The sequence below is a fragment of the Amblyomma mixtum genome, chromosome 4 (assembly GCF_055824585.1).
Source record: "Amblyomma mixtum isolate Tamu chromosome 4, ASM5582458v1, whole genome shotgun sequence".
Lineage (NCBI taxonomy): Eukaryota > Metazoa > Arthropoda > Arachnida > Ixodida > Ixodidae > Amblyomma > Amblyomma mixtum.
This window is the reverse complement of record NC_143015.1, coordinates 123,649,651-123,663,166: the sequence shown is the minus strand read 5'-3', so window position 1 is coordinate 123,663,166 and position 13,516 is coordinate 123,649,651. Positions and strand designations below refer to the sequence as shown.

Sequence of the window (13,516 nt, the reverse complement as noted above, 5' to 3'; positions counted from 1 at the left end):
TTAGTACTTCCCTGGCTCTATTATATGGCAAGGGGAAGAAGCCAACGAAGCTATTTAGACATAACAACCTGCTAGTCTTCAGCTCACGCCAAGTAATCAGGATAATTCACAAAGTATTATTCACATGTGTCGACTTTACCGCAAACTCTAATGAATATTATTCCTTGATAAATAAATATTTAGTGTTTAGTTCACATATTGTTATCTGGTTTTGGTTTTATTTTCACATTACCCTCTCGGATTACCCACTCTATCACGTGATACTCTGGCGTCGTGTAAAATACATGGGAAAATAAATAAATAAATAAACAAATAAATTTGAACTTTTTTTCCTATGTTTTCAGGTAGTTAGTAAAGACTAATCGCTATGTTTTTGTTATTACCTCCAGGAAAAGCGTATTTATTTTGGAAGTTGTATTGATTGCCTTGAAACAAAACATAATGAAAAGTTTACAATGTATACCGTTTACGTATATTTGTTTACACGCCTAATGAGATAGCTTGCTAACTGGTTAGCAGTTGGTGGTGCATATCTGGCGGTTATTGTACACGATTGCCGCGTAATGAAGTGCAGACTGAAGGTGAGCGGATTGTGTTCTCGGAGAGTGTCCGTTGGGGCGTTCAAATAGCCTCAAGTTGGGGCAAGCTGGGGCGCTAAAGCAGTGATAGCTTTTGTTTTGCATCGACTTGCTTTCTAGGCCGGTAAAAACTTTTTCGCAACAGTAGCAGCCGGCCAAATCTTTAGCTAGCGTGCGTGACGGCAGTGTTTTCCGTGCTCCTGCAGCTTATGATGGAGCGAAATTGCAGATATCAAATCTAAGCACAAGCTCACTAAGCCCCTGCTTAATATTGAGCTTTCCGCAAGTTTGCTTCGTTGCAAAACACAGGAGCGCAGAAAAAGCGGGCGTCAAGCACGCCAGCTAAAGATCTGGCCGGCTGTATCTGGTTGTAAATTCTTCAGTCTGCTGTTTTTCCAAGAAATCTACAACTTTCGAATTGCCGATTTCTCTTTTCTGAAGCCAAAATTTAAAAAGTTAGCTGATTAGTCTTTGCTGAAGAACTAACTTTTCAGAAGGAAAAAAAAATGGCTGTGGCTTAGGTAAGGTTAAGCCTGGATATCTCGAAGCGAAAAGCTCTCGCTGCTTTTCAGCCAATTCCCAAGCTACCACTTCTGGATCGGCGTTTCTGCGCCGTCCGACTGTTGCTTCTTCTTCTCCTTCCCTGGCGAGTGTCTGCGCCTGTTCTATGGGCAAGCGCGCCTTATATACCCCTCCTTTCAAATGCGCACTGCGCAAGGCTGCGGCGAAAGGTCAAACGCTGAAGAGAGGGTCTTTCTCTTTGACTAAAAATGCCCTACATGAGGCACACACCCTACCCACGGTTTCACTCAACTGAGCAGATGCTGAGCTCAATGTGTGCCGCATGGCATCGCTTACTGGCTTAAGATCCCGCAAATGCTATAAGTCTTTCACAAACGTCACACACAAAGTCTGCCGTGAAGACCTTGGTCGCACTGGCACTTCTGCGTGTTTCTGCGCCATCCGAATGCTGCTTCTTCTTCTCTTTCCAAGGCGAGTGTCTGCGCCGTGCGTGACGTCCCTCGGTTTCGCGCATGCGCAGAAGTGTCAAATCTGTAGTGTGGCTCATGCGAAGCGGCGTGTTGACTAGCCTAGTGAAGCTTTTCGCTTCAAAAAAGAGCTGCAGACTGGGCCACATGAATCAACAGTACGCAGTTGGCTGCGCTTGTTTAGGACATTCCGTCTTTTGTGAGAATTTTTTACATTTTTGCTTACGAAGAAACGTATCGGCTTTGGAGTTTGCCGACATATCAGTACCAATTTCTTCACTCAATCGACCCACATCTTAGATCAAGACTCTCACCCAGAATTCCTCGACAACTGGAAACACTTTATCACCGACTTCGTCTGAATATACAAACGGCTTGCGATACCGTTTCGGACAAATGAGCAGTCCGCATTGTGACAACTGTGCCTCGATAGAAACTGTGGAACATATCTTGCTTGAGTGCCCTGCGTATGCTAACGAGCGTGCGTGCTATGAACATTGCATGCAGAAGCTCTGCCCAGTGCCCCTAACAATGGACAAAGTTTTAGGTCCCTTAGCCTGCTTCAGGCAACAGAGACTTGCAATGAACTTCCTTTTTACATATTTAAAAGACATTGGACATCTCGATAAGCTCTAAATTCACTTGCACGTTACCTTCATGCATTCTTCATGCAGTGAACTTCGTCAGCCCATTTGACGGTCTATGCACTCCATCATTCCATAGGTTACATCAATACTCGCCGTTGCATCCTTAGTACCCATTTCATGGCCGCATTCGTTTCTTTTTTACCTCTTCCGCACCGCTCTCCTTCTGTCTTTATCTCCCAAATCCTCCTCCCTACGCAGGGTAGCATGCCAGCGATATTGAAACGCCGGCTAAATTCTCTGTATTTCATTAAAGAGTTTCTCTCTCTCTCTCTCTTTGTTACATTTAGTCGGGACACCTGGGACACCAGAAGTGTTTCCGCGAAAATGTGGCGTGCGACCTCAAGGATGCATTTCTGCAACGGTAGCGTGACAAAGCTGTGGGAGGCGCCGTTATTCCCAGCATCTCGCGCCAAACCTTCCCGCTGAACGGCTCGCGTTCTAGCTCTCTCGTTCACCGAGAAAAGGTTAACGGGCCACGGCTCAGCTTCCGAAGGCCATCCTCTGTTCTGGAATTGGAAACGCTTTGTTTCGTGTAGCCTATATAGTAGTTCTCTTCCATTCTCGGAATTCTCCCGGGGAAGGTTGCCTGGAATCCGGATGACCGCTTTTACCCTTACAAAAAAAGTTTTAGACAGTCTATAGAGTGTCTATAGACTTCAGTCTATGGAGTGTCTATAGACTTCAGTCTATAAAGTCTATAGACTGTCTATAGACAAATCCTAGAGGACAGTCTATAGGCAATACAAATGCCATAGACAGTGTATAGACAATCTATAGATTTATGGCCATACACTTTTAGTAGACTTTTGTCTATAGACAGTCTCTAAACTATGAATGGACAAAAAGCAATATCTATAGAAAGACAATAGAGTCAATAAGAAGTCTATAGACTGTCTACAGACCATTTTTGTAAGGGTTTCCATGCACCAGGCGCGAAAAGAGAGGTTCGGGCGTGAATGTTTTAGTAATGTTGTAAAGTATCAGAAAAGAATATTCTGCATTTATGAAATGAAAATTTCTATTGTGGTAGTATCCAGTAACTACTGTGACCTGTTTTCAGTTACTTGGCAAAATTTTGCTTAGCCACGGAAATAAATTATCTAGACGTGTTTCATGAAGGCAGCACCATTTTAAAGGGCCCCTCGTCTTCAGGTAAACGCCACTTTTCCTAAAAATCGAGTTGAACTCTGTTTTTACCTCCAAATGAGCCTCTCCGAGAACCTACTTTTCCAACGCACAAAGCTGGAAAACACAGCGGAAAGTAAGCAGGTATCTTGTGCTAACTTCAGAGGGGTGTTGACAGTTGTGTGATAATTTTAGACCTTTTTTATGCTTGGTATTCATCCCACCACTTAGTTTGAATATTAGTTTTTAACATACGTTTTGCATGCCAGGCGTAAAAACAAGAGTACTGATGAAATGTCATGTCGGCATAGCTCTAATGCGCTGTCCATGCTAATGTCGTCCTGCATCAAGGTCGGTTTATGTTTAAAAGGGTTACTGTGTTGTTGAAAGAATGCTTTTAACAGTATACAGATAGCGTTAGGCAGGTGCGGAAGTGCTCCGCAGGAAATGGCAATGTATGCGCCAAGATTTTCGCAATCGATAAATAAATATTTCGTTTATCATCAGGTTAGTTATTGATACTTGCATCGTGTTTATGCAACACGGATCAATAATAAAAAAAAAAACCCTTAGTCCAGAGCAAAAACCGTTGTTTGTAGTATTTCGTCTCTTTTTTATAAAAAAATTCCATTGAAAAACCCTATCTTTGCAACTTTTTGCTGAATAACCCTACTTGTACGTGAATTTGACCTCACAAAATCTCACCTGATTTTCGTCTCTGAATTCAGAAAGAAATAAGTAAAACTCGGAAACGAATTAGCTTATGTGTGCGCATTTAATTCGACCAGTCGAACCAGATTTCTTCAAAGGTCCTTTGCCGTTTCGGAGGACGCTCTTTGGGAAGATTAATTTAGGGATATTGGCTCTCAAAACGTTTTTGATTTATTTCGGGACGCCTACCTAGTGAACTTAACTCGAAACCTCCTCCATTAGCTATCCGGTGAAAGAGCACACTTGCTGTCAGCACCATTGGGTTTCTATTATTTTCGCTGTGTTCCAGGAGGAAGATCTTTAGTTCGCATGCATTTTGATCTAATTCTTCTCAAAGGAAGAACAATTTAAAAAAAAATGGGCCAAGGAACGCTTTTGCTGCGCACGACCGGGTAGTCGCTCTTCCGTTTGGAATTATCTTCTGCCGGCAAGTTCTTTCGCTTACGTCACTTCTCATTAGTGCAAAGAAAACGCGGAAACAACAATGGTGCTGAACTGGGCTTCCTACTTCTGATTCTGCCGTCTGTATTCAATGGCCAGAACGTATCTCCGGACTCCGAGCTGGTCATAAACAGCGAAATTTATTCTTGTCCTTAAATGATCGGCAGCTAGTTCATGAATGCGTATTAAGTTGCGCTGAGATTCAGACGCACTCTCAAGACGCTCTACGAAGTCCGAACTCAATGTTTTTGCTCAAGAGGGGATGATGTGTAACGCACAGCCAGAAGTTGCAGCGAGTGGCTTATCTGGGGGTGGTCCTGAAAACAGCATTAGCATCGTTTAAGCTAGCGCCAGGTTTAATTAAACTTTTACAAAACTGACATAATTTCGAGTAATGAATACATAAATGTACTTTCTAATTATTTGCCTAGTCATTATATGTGTAAAGCCAGTATAATTACAGAAGCAACATAGAAAGCCGGAGACACGATGGCGAGCATGCAACAGACAAAACAGTTAGAAACCATACTGTGAAGAATTTGCGAAATTCATCGTGTCCCAAGCTGAGAACATGAAGAGTTCATTGCGGCTAAAAAAAAAGAAAAGGTGCACATAATACTATGAATATTACAGAAAATATCCTTTATTCTCCTCTGGGTTGCATCTATAGTGCAACCCCAGCCCTCTACGACGGAGCAGTAAAAGTATTCAGGAACAGTGCTCCAGCTCTAACCTTTCTTTTTTATTCTCCTTTTACTCTTTCGTTGTCCTCAGAGCTGCTTCCTCTATCACTACCCCGAGGTGTCGGATGTTGCCACCTCTGAACTCGGTTTCTCTCTCTCTCTCTCCCATGTTTCTGCGCACAGACGCCAGCTGCGAGGCGGGCGCCCCTCACCGCCGGTGCTTCCTCAAGTCGCGCTCCTCTGGAGGCAGCGGAACCCGCCAGGGGGCCTCCAGTCGCGACCCTCCTCGGCCGGCAGCCACCGAGTGCGCCGACAGCAGCAGCGAAGAAGATGACGACGACGAAGAGGTGGACGACGAAGAGTACGACGACGAGTACGGTGAGTCGGCACTCTTCGTACTTGCATCGCTTTGCTAGCCTGGCGGCGCCGATTTCACTGTGTCTGCACGAATGACCTTGAACAAGAGCGGAGCTGGCCGCCGCGGTGGCTAAGCGGTTATGGTGCTCGGCTGCTGACCCGAAAGACGCGGGTTCGATCCCGGCCGCGGCGGCTGGAATTTCTTTGGAGGAGAAATTCCAGAGGCCCGTGTACTATGCGATGTCAGTGCACGTTAAAGAACCCCAGGTGGTCGAAAATTCCGGAGCCCTCCACTACGGCGTCTCTCATAGCCTTAGTCGCTTTGGGACGTTAAACCCCATAAACTAAACTAAACAAGAGCGGAGCTGCGTAAGTAACCACGTGACGTGGAGCAACGGCAGGCGCGCGTTACATATATCCAGTGTCTCGCTATGGACAGAGGGGGTACTCGCAAATGTAGGGCCGAGTCTGATCATCCGGCCGACACTGCCAACCGTGCGAGGGATTTAGCAGTCGATAGGGAGCGTAAACGCGCTAAATGGGCAGCCTAAACCGATGAAGTGCGGCAACCTTGAAGGCTAACGGAAGGCGCATAATTGGCCCCCTCGGGCAGTGGACACCTCAGTCTCGCTTTAAGCTACGTGGCGTTAGTTAGAGAGAGTTGTGGGCAGCATGTGTCAGCGCTGTCAACGTTGTGGCAGACACGCGGCACTGCAGCAATATGCCGCAGCATGACCGCGCTGGTTTTGTAAGCGTGTCTTCCGCTTGCATAATCAGGGCTAACTGAGCTAAGCCACAGCCATTTTTGCGAGAGGTCCTCCAGTGCGTTGTTGCGACTTCGTTGAGGCCAGATTTTACTTTATGCCACTGATACACTATGTCGTATGCGTGGTCGAAAACCGGCGCTCTTTAGTGGCTTAACAACTGCAGACTTATCCATTCACACTTGTGTAAACGTCCATTCAACGCTTTGTGCAAGCATCAAGTTCAAGAAGGCAGACGACAGTAAACTTGAGTAGTTGGATACATCGATGCCCTAAACGCAGAACTCTATACGCAAGGCCACTACACGCCTTCACATCATCTGCCGCACGTCAACTACGGTGACGCAAAGGCGCGTAGGCGCATGGTGTAGAGCCTTAGGCTTAGCGCTTTTTTCTTTGTGGCATGTGGTACTCACTGTCCCAGCAAAAAGGTTCAAACAGCTTCGCTTTGCACTCTGCCACGCAGTCGAATGCTCAAACGTGTGACGTGTGCGCCGGGCCTGTCTACAGAAGGCAAAATATGTGATACTGAGCTACGGAAAGGGCTGCTCGTGGCAGCTACAAAAGAAGTGGGGTTTTAAAATGAAGGTGAGAATGAGGGGCTGGCACAACTCTAACTATATGGTCATGGAACCTAGGTGGAGATAACGACATTCCCGAATCCAGGAACTGCAATCGGTTCTCTCTTTTTTTTTTTCATTTTAGCTTCAATATGCAAATAAGGCAAAAGCAAACAATGCGTTTTTTCACACAAAACTTCCTAGCCGAGGTAACGACGCTGATGATGAAAACTAAACGCGACCTTTCGAGATTGCTTTCTTCGGTAGCAGTGCTTTTCTTCTCGGCTTGGTTGTTCTACCCGTGATGGCTTCATTTTCCCCACACTGTATGTATTTTCGGCCTCCGCCTCAAACGGTTCTGTGTTTGCGCAGAGATTGTGCCGACAGTGTGTATTCGCAGTCTGTTTCGCACAAACAGTGACGAGCCGTGACTGCGCAAAAGCAGTTCTAGCTTTGTAGGCTGACGCGTTTTATTTAATGCTATTTTTTTTTCGCGAAGTTAAGGCATCTTTTTTTATTTTTCGACACTGATGAGAGTCGTTTAAGGCTGCCCTTTCCGTGGCATGGAGAGGATAAATAAATATTTGCTGCGTTTCTAAACTTTCTCGTTTTTCTGACATATATTTTGTAAACACAGAGAAAATTGACAACACTTAAATACAGCTTTTGAAGCAGACCCACTGTGCGCTAGGCAGTGAGGGCATCTTGTTGCAATGGTCGTCGAACATGTTTCTGTGCTTCGTTCGGAGCGGTACAGAGCAGCCATGGGGAACTTTTTCTCTCAGCTCTCATATGCTTCAGAGTATATGCAGCAAACGTTTTCAATTTTTACTTGTCTGGTTTGCCTTCCCTCCTGACGGTGAGTTCTTTCTTCGTTTCATAAAAAAATGTGCAGGCTTATTGGAGAAGAGCCGGCAACAGCTTAATTAAATTTCTAATATGCTGAAGTTGAATGCCTCGCATGTGACAACCGCTCACGTCTGGCCAGCGTTTTGGAAACTCTTGTCACTGTATGCCGTGATCCACCGCATCCGCTCGTGGCGCCACTCAACCAAAAGTGATTATTAGGCTCAGCCGGTTTTTGTGAATTTGGCAGCTGAGTCTATATAATAGCTCAGTTTCATTTTGATTCCGTTATATTCTTTTTTTCCTGTTCTTTTTACTGTGTCAAACGACGCCAACCTTGCGCCATCTTTACTTGCAAGGGTGGAAGAGCGGGCTAGTTGGTAGTTCATCTTGAGGAAAAGCACAGCGCACTCCTGAGACACGGACGAAGAAAGACGACGATACAGCGCTGACTTCAACTGATTATTTTATTGTGGAGCAACACATATATACGTTCCAAAAGTGGGCGGGAATACATGGGTAACAGGTGCTGTGTTTGCACGCGACCGAAAGATAACATACTAAAATTGAAAATACACATGAGGGGAAGGGTGGCCCTTGGAGGCAACAAAAAATGAAAACTAAACAAGATAAAAAGACAAGTGGAGGGGCGATTAAAAGGGTGACGCTTAAAAGGATGACGCGAAGAGGCAGTACAAGAGAGAGAAAAAAAACACTAGGAGATGACAGCAAGTGAACAAAATGCACTAAAAGGCCAAAAAGGCCATTAAAAATAGAAAAAAAAATTAAAAGCGATAAAAGAACCAAAAGGAGCGTTAAAAGCAGAAGACAGAAAACAACCTTGTCCAACAGGTAAAAAAGGCTAACGGACGTATTTCGGAATCCTACACATTGAAGTTGCTCTGTGCCTGGCTCAAATAGCCTAACTCACGTTTCGTTAGCGCTATCGAGGGTGTGCTAACACACACTTCACCTAGCTTTAGCCTACGCTGGAGCCAATGACAAATTATGACGAAAGTGGCGGGAGTTCCTTGAGACAGGCACAGAGAACGAAAGAAGTGGAATGTAATGAATAAGAAGGCATTACGATAAAATTGTTCTTTTCCCTCAGATCGTTCCCGGTATAACTGTCCGCCACGTCGACTTTCCCATCTCGGCGCAGAGCGGAAAGACAGAAAAGCAGATTGGTGGAATAGGGGACATTCATGCAAAGTCACGGGCACCATTTTGTCGTGGTGCGGCTGCAGAGTCGACGACATTGCACGGCTTTTGGGAGACGCAGTATGAAGCGCGCGCAGCTTTAACTGCTACCACGTTAGGGTTAGCACTGTTTAGGGCAAAAATGAATACAGGGAAACCCGCGAAGAGAAGAATTGTGGTCAGTATAATGTGAGGAAGAAACCTGGTTAGGTTTATTTCTTGACGATGAAAAACCGAACTGCGATTAACTAGAACTAAAATAAAACTGAATGCGGAGCTATTATTATCCAGGAGATTTATCGTGAAATGTCTTCATTTAAACATTCGTTCGCTAGCCAAAAAGAAACATAGAAACACAGATTCCTTAAATTTATTAACTCGTTGTGAACCTGGTGTCGCATTACTGATAAAGCGACATGTCAATTGTTGCTTTGAAATACTCTCAGATCGTCTGAATAAACAAATATCTTCTGTTTGCTATCGGCCTCAAGGCGGAAATGCTGCAAACTTTTTTCCCTTTACGAGCAATTCCTGAAGTTCATTTCTAACAACGGTTATCTGTGTTATTTCAGACTGTGTTTTGGATATAGATATAGTGGCAAATGCTTGCCTACAAAAACAATGAAAACGCTTATGAACTTCAATGGGTGCGATAATGCCGCAACACTAACGAAAAATTTATAAACTTTGGAAATACAAATATTATGGTGGCAGCTAATTAATCTGATCTTTGAGACCACCTCCAAATAATTGTACGAAACGTAAACACAGGTTAGAAACTCGTAAAATGCGGCAGTCCTTTGTATGCCAGCACTTTGCTAAGGCTTGCCTAGACAGTTTTAGAATCCAATTGCTGCACTCTGATTTTAAATGGGTACTGGAAATAAAAAAACGCAGGTGACTCATATGACATGTTTACGAATATAATCTGGAAGACTTCTAAGCAGCATTTTCTGATAAATTTACCTTGGGTAAAAAATCTGCAAACCTTGTGTAAGGGATCGGTAGTGTACGCGGGGTCATCGGGACCGGTGATTCTCCTTCACAATCCCACCTGCTGCCGTCTTCAATGGACGTCACCGGTGTGAGGGGGGCGGCTGGGGGCGCTCAAAGCGAAGCGTCTCCTTTCTCGGAACGCGGCCGCTCGCGAATGCGCCGGGAAATACGGGTGTCCCCCCCGTCCCGCGTGTATTTTTGTGCGAAGGAAAGGATGTTTTCCCTCGCACGTGCAGGTACGACTGGGTGTTTGCACTTGCTTTTCTTTTATATTTTTTTTTGCGAGGAAGGAAGGAAGGAAGGAAGGAAGGAAGGAAGGGAAAACTTTATTTACACTAATGGTTTTTCCTGCGGTTTGGGGGCATCTTCAGAGACGTCTTGGTTCTACCCCCAGGAGCCATCTCTGTCGAAGTCGTCCGCCTCTAATCAGTGGTCGGTTGCCCTCAGTCCAGGGCTCCGCTGGCCACTGCCGCCCGTTGAGCTCGCTGTACCAGTCCTTGTTGGTCTTCGCAGCGGTCGCTGGACAGCAGAGTCTCCCACTGCTCCGCACTCGGGTTTTGTATTTTGGGGACCACGTCTATGTTTTGGCAGGCCCATGTGATGTGGTATAGAGTAGGTTTTTCGTCGCACCAGGGACATTTGTTCGTGTATATCGTAGGGTGCATTTTGTTTAGTATATGTAGGTTTGGGAAAGAGCCTGTTTGTAATTGTCTCCAAGTGACAGCTTCCTCTCTGCTGAGAGATTTGTGCGGTGGGGGATATCGCATTCTTCTGCCTCTATAGTTTTGTAGTATGGCCGAGTATTCCCTGGGTGCTGGCGCGAGTTCCGCGGTCTCGTCGGATGCTCGGAAAGTAATGTATCCTCGAGCTATCCTGTCGGCCTCTCGGTTCCCTGCCTTCCCCGTGTGCCCCGGTACCCACACAATTTTGTGTCGGATCTTGTCGTTTTGTTCTTCCTGGTTTTTAATTCTGTCGCTCGCTGCGAGGAGTATATGGAGCGCGTGACGACCTATCCTGCCATTCATGTAATTTCGGCAGGCTGTTTGAGAGTCCGTGAGTATTGTTAGTGACCGCCCGGTTCTATAGCCCCGTGCCACCGCTAGAGCAACGGCTACTTCCTCGGACTCTGCAGCTGTGCAGCCTCGGAGAGACGCACTGGTCATTTCGCGTAAAGACGAATCGACCACCGCCGCTACAGCGATTTTGATATCTCCTCCTCTCCAAGACGCGTCTGTATACACGGTCGTGGCTTGAGGAGCGTATGTTTTCTCAATGAATTCGGCCCTCGCTTCTCTTCTGCCTCGATGGAGGTTGGGATCCATATTTTTTGGTATTGGAGCTACTTTGAGGGTCTTGCGAAGCTCGTCGGGGATCGTTGAACGTCCTCGACATTTCTCGCATCTGCTCGCGGTATCCGAGCCTCTGCAGGAGCGCTCTTCCAGTCCTTGTTTTCAACAGCCTGAGTTTTTGCGACTCAAGCTGCGCCTCTCGTAGCTCCTCAAAGGTGTTATGTAATCTCAGGGCCATGAGTTTTTCTGTAGACGTGTTGCGTGGTAGTCGGAGCGCTGTCTTATACGCTTTGCGTAGCAGGGCATCCACTTGTTGTATTTCGTTTTTGTTGAGGCACTGGTAGGGTAGGCTGTACGTGATTCGACTAACTACTAGGCTTCTGACTAGTTTTAGTGTGTCCTCTTCACGCATGCCATGTCGCCTGTTGGTGATGCGGGTGATCATGCGTGCGACTTGTAGCGTTGTTGCTTTCAGTAGGGTAAAAGTGTGAGTACTGCGCTGGTTGGATTGAACCCACATGCCCAAAATTCTGATTGTTGTCTTTTCGGGTATGGGCATCCCTTCTAGGTAGACGTTGAGTTTTAGGTCCTCGTTGGTTGGGATGGTCCGGTTTTGCTTGCCTCTCCAGACTCTCAGCAGTTCCGATTTCTCGGTCGAGCATGCGAGTCCTCTTTCTGCGAGGTATTGCTCTGCACAAGAGGCCGCTTGCTGTAGCCTTTCTTCCTTCTCTCCGAGACAGCCCGTGTTTGTCCAGACTGTTATATCGTCAGCATACATTGCATGCCTGATGCTTTCGATGTTTTCTAGTTTTCGAGCTAGGCCTATCATAGCTATGTTGAAGAGCAGGGGTGAGATAACTGACCCTTGGGGTGTTTTCTTGTTTGGAGTGCGAATTTTGTCCGATCGAAGGTCTCCTATGCTGATGGTGGCAGTTCTATCGGACAGGAAGGCTTTGACGAAGCCGTGGATTCTGAGTCCGCAATCCAGGTTGTCTAGGCCCGTAAGGATCGCTTCGTGGCTGACGTTATCGAATGCCCCCTTGATGTCCAGGGCCATTATGACATTTTCTCCCGTCCGAGGTACGTTTCGCAGGACATCTTCTTGTATTTGGAGGAGAACGTCCTGCGTCGAGAGCTTCGCTCTGAAGCCGAACATGGTATGTGGTACACAGTCGTTATCTTCTATGTAATTTTGCAGTCTTAAAGTTACAACCCGTTCGTAAAGCTTGCCAAGGCACGACGTCAGTGATATGGGTCTGAGGTTTTCAATTTGTAGCTTTTTACCAGGTTTAGGTATCATTATTACTTCGGCGTGTTTCCAATCTTCGGGAACCGTCTCCGCCTCCCAATGTTTGTTAAGAAAGTCGACGAGCTCTTGTATGAGGTCGTCGCTCAGGTTGCGGATTAGAGCGTTGTCGATTCTGTCCGCTCCGGCTGCCGTGTTTCTGGTGGTGTTTCTTATGGCCGCGTAAACCTCTTCCACAGTTATGGGGCGGTCGAGTTTCTCGTTTTCGGCTCCTCAATACGTTCCTTGGTATCGCGGGGGGTTGTGATCGCCGAAACATTTTTCTCGTGCCTTCTCCAGTAGAGCGATGTCTGATCCCTCGAAGGAGTGGATGAACCTGTGGATGGCTTTATTGTTTTCTGATTTTATTTTGGTCGGATCGATTAGTGCTCTTAAGAGATTCCAGGTTCTGGCCGTGCCTAGAGTTCCCCTAAGTGAGGAAGAGAATGTTTTACCTCGCACGTGCTGGCACGTCTGTGCGTGTGTGTCGTTTTTACTTGTATTTTGTGGTGGAGAAGGTGATTTACCCTACGGAAGCTGGACGGCTGGCCATGCTCTCGATGAACCAATCATGTTAGGAATATAAAATGATTGGGTGCTACTAAAGGTGGGCCGGGCCTTTAGGTCTTTAAAACCGGACCCCGGAGCCGGAATAAGGGTTCTGCCCTAAGGTGAGATGCTATGCATCTTCGGCTATGCCGAGTAGGGGCCTCCCCTAGTGTTAGCCAGATCCACTTTTTGGTTGTTTTGTATTTTTGTTGTTTAATTTCTCTTTTTGCCGCTAAATTTGTCTCCAGTGCCTAAATTTGTATATGCTGTAAATATCTGTATATAAGTCTTCAAGTATTCCCTTTTTTGCCGCGGTGGCTCAGTGGCTATGGTGCTCGGCTGCTGGCCCGAAAGACGCGGGTTCGATCCCGGCCGCGGCGGCTGAATTTCTTTGGAGGAGAAATTCGAGGCCCGTGTACTGTACGATGTCAGTGCACGTTAAAGAACCCCAGGTGGTCGAAATTTCCGGAGCCCTCCACTACGGCGTCTCTCATAG

General features: G+C 46.3%; 1 protein-coding gene across 2 annotated transcripts in view; it reads left to right on the top strand.

Moving 5' to 3' along the window:
* Positions 1 to 13,516, top strand: part of LOC149348134 (uncharacterized) — a 299,145-nt gene that overhangs the window by 178,448 nt on the left and 107,181 nt on the right. For both annotated transcript variants that reach the window (XM_089587943.1, XM_089587944.1), the window contains one exon: positions 5,358 to 5,552. In XM_089587943.1, coding sequence (XP_089444069.1) covers positions 5,358 to 5,552 — 195 coding nt within the window. The remainder of the gene's footprint in view (positions 1 to 5,357; positions 5,553 to 13,516) is intronic.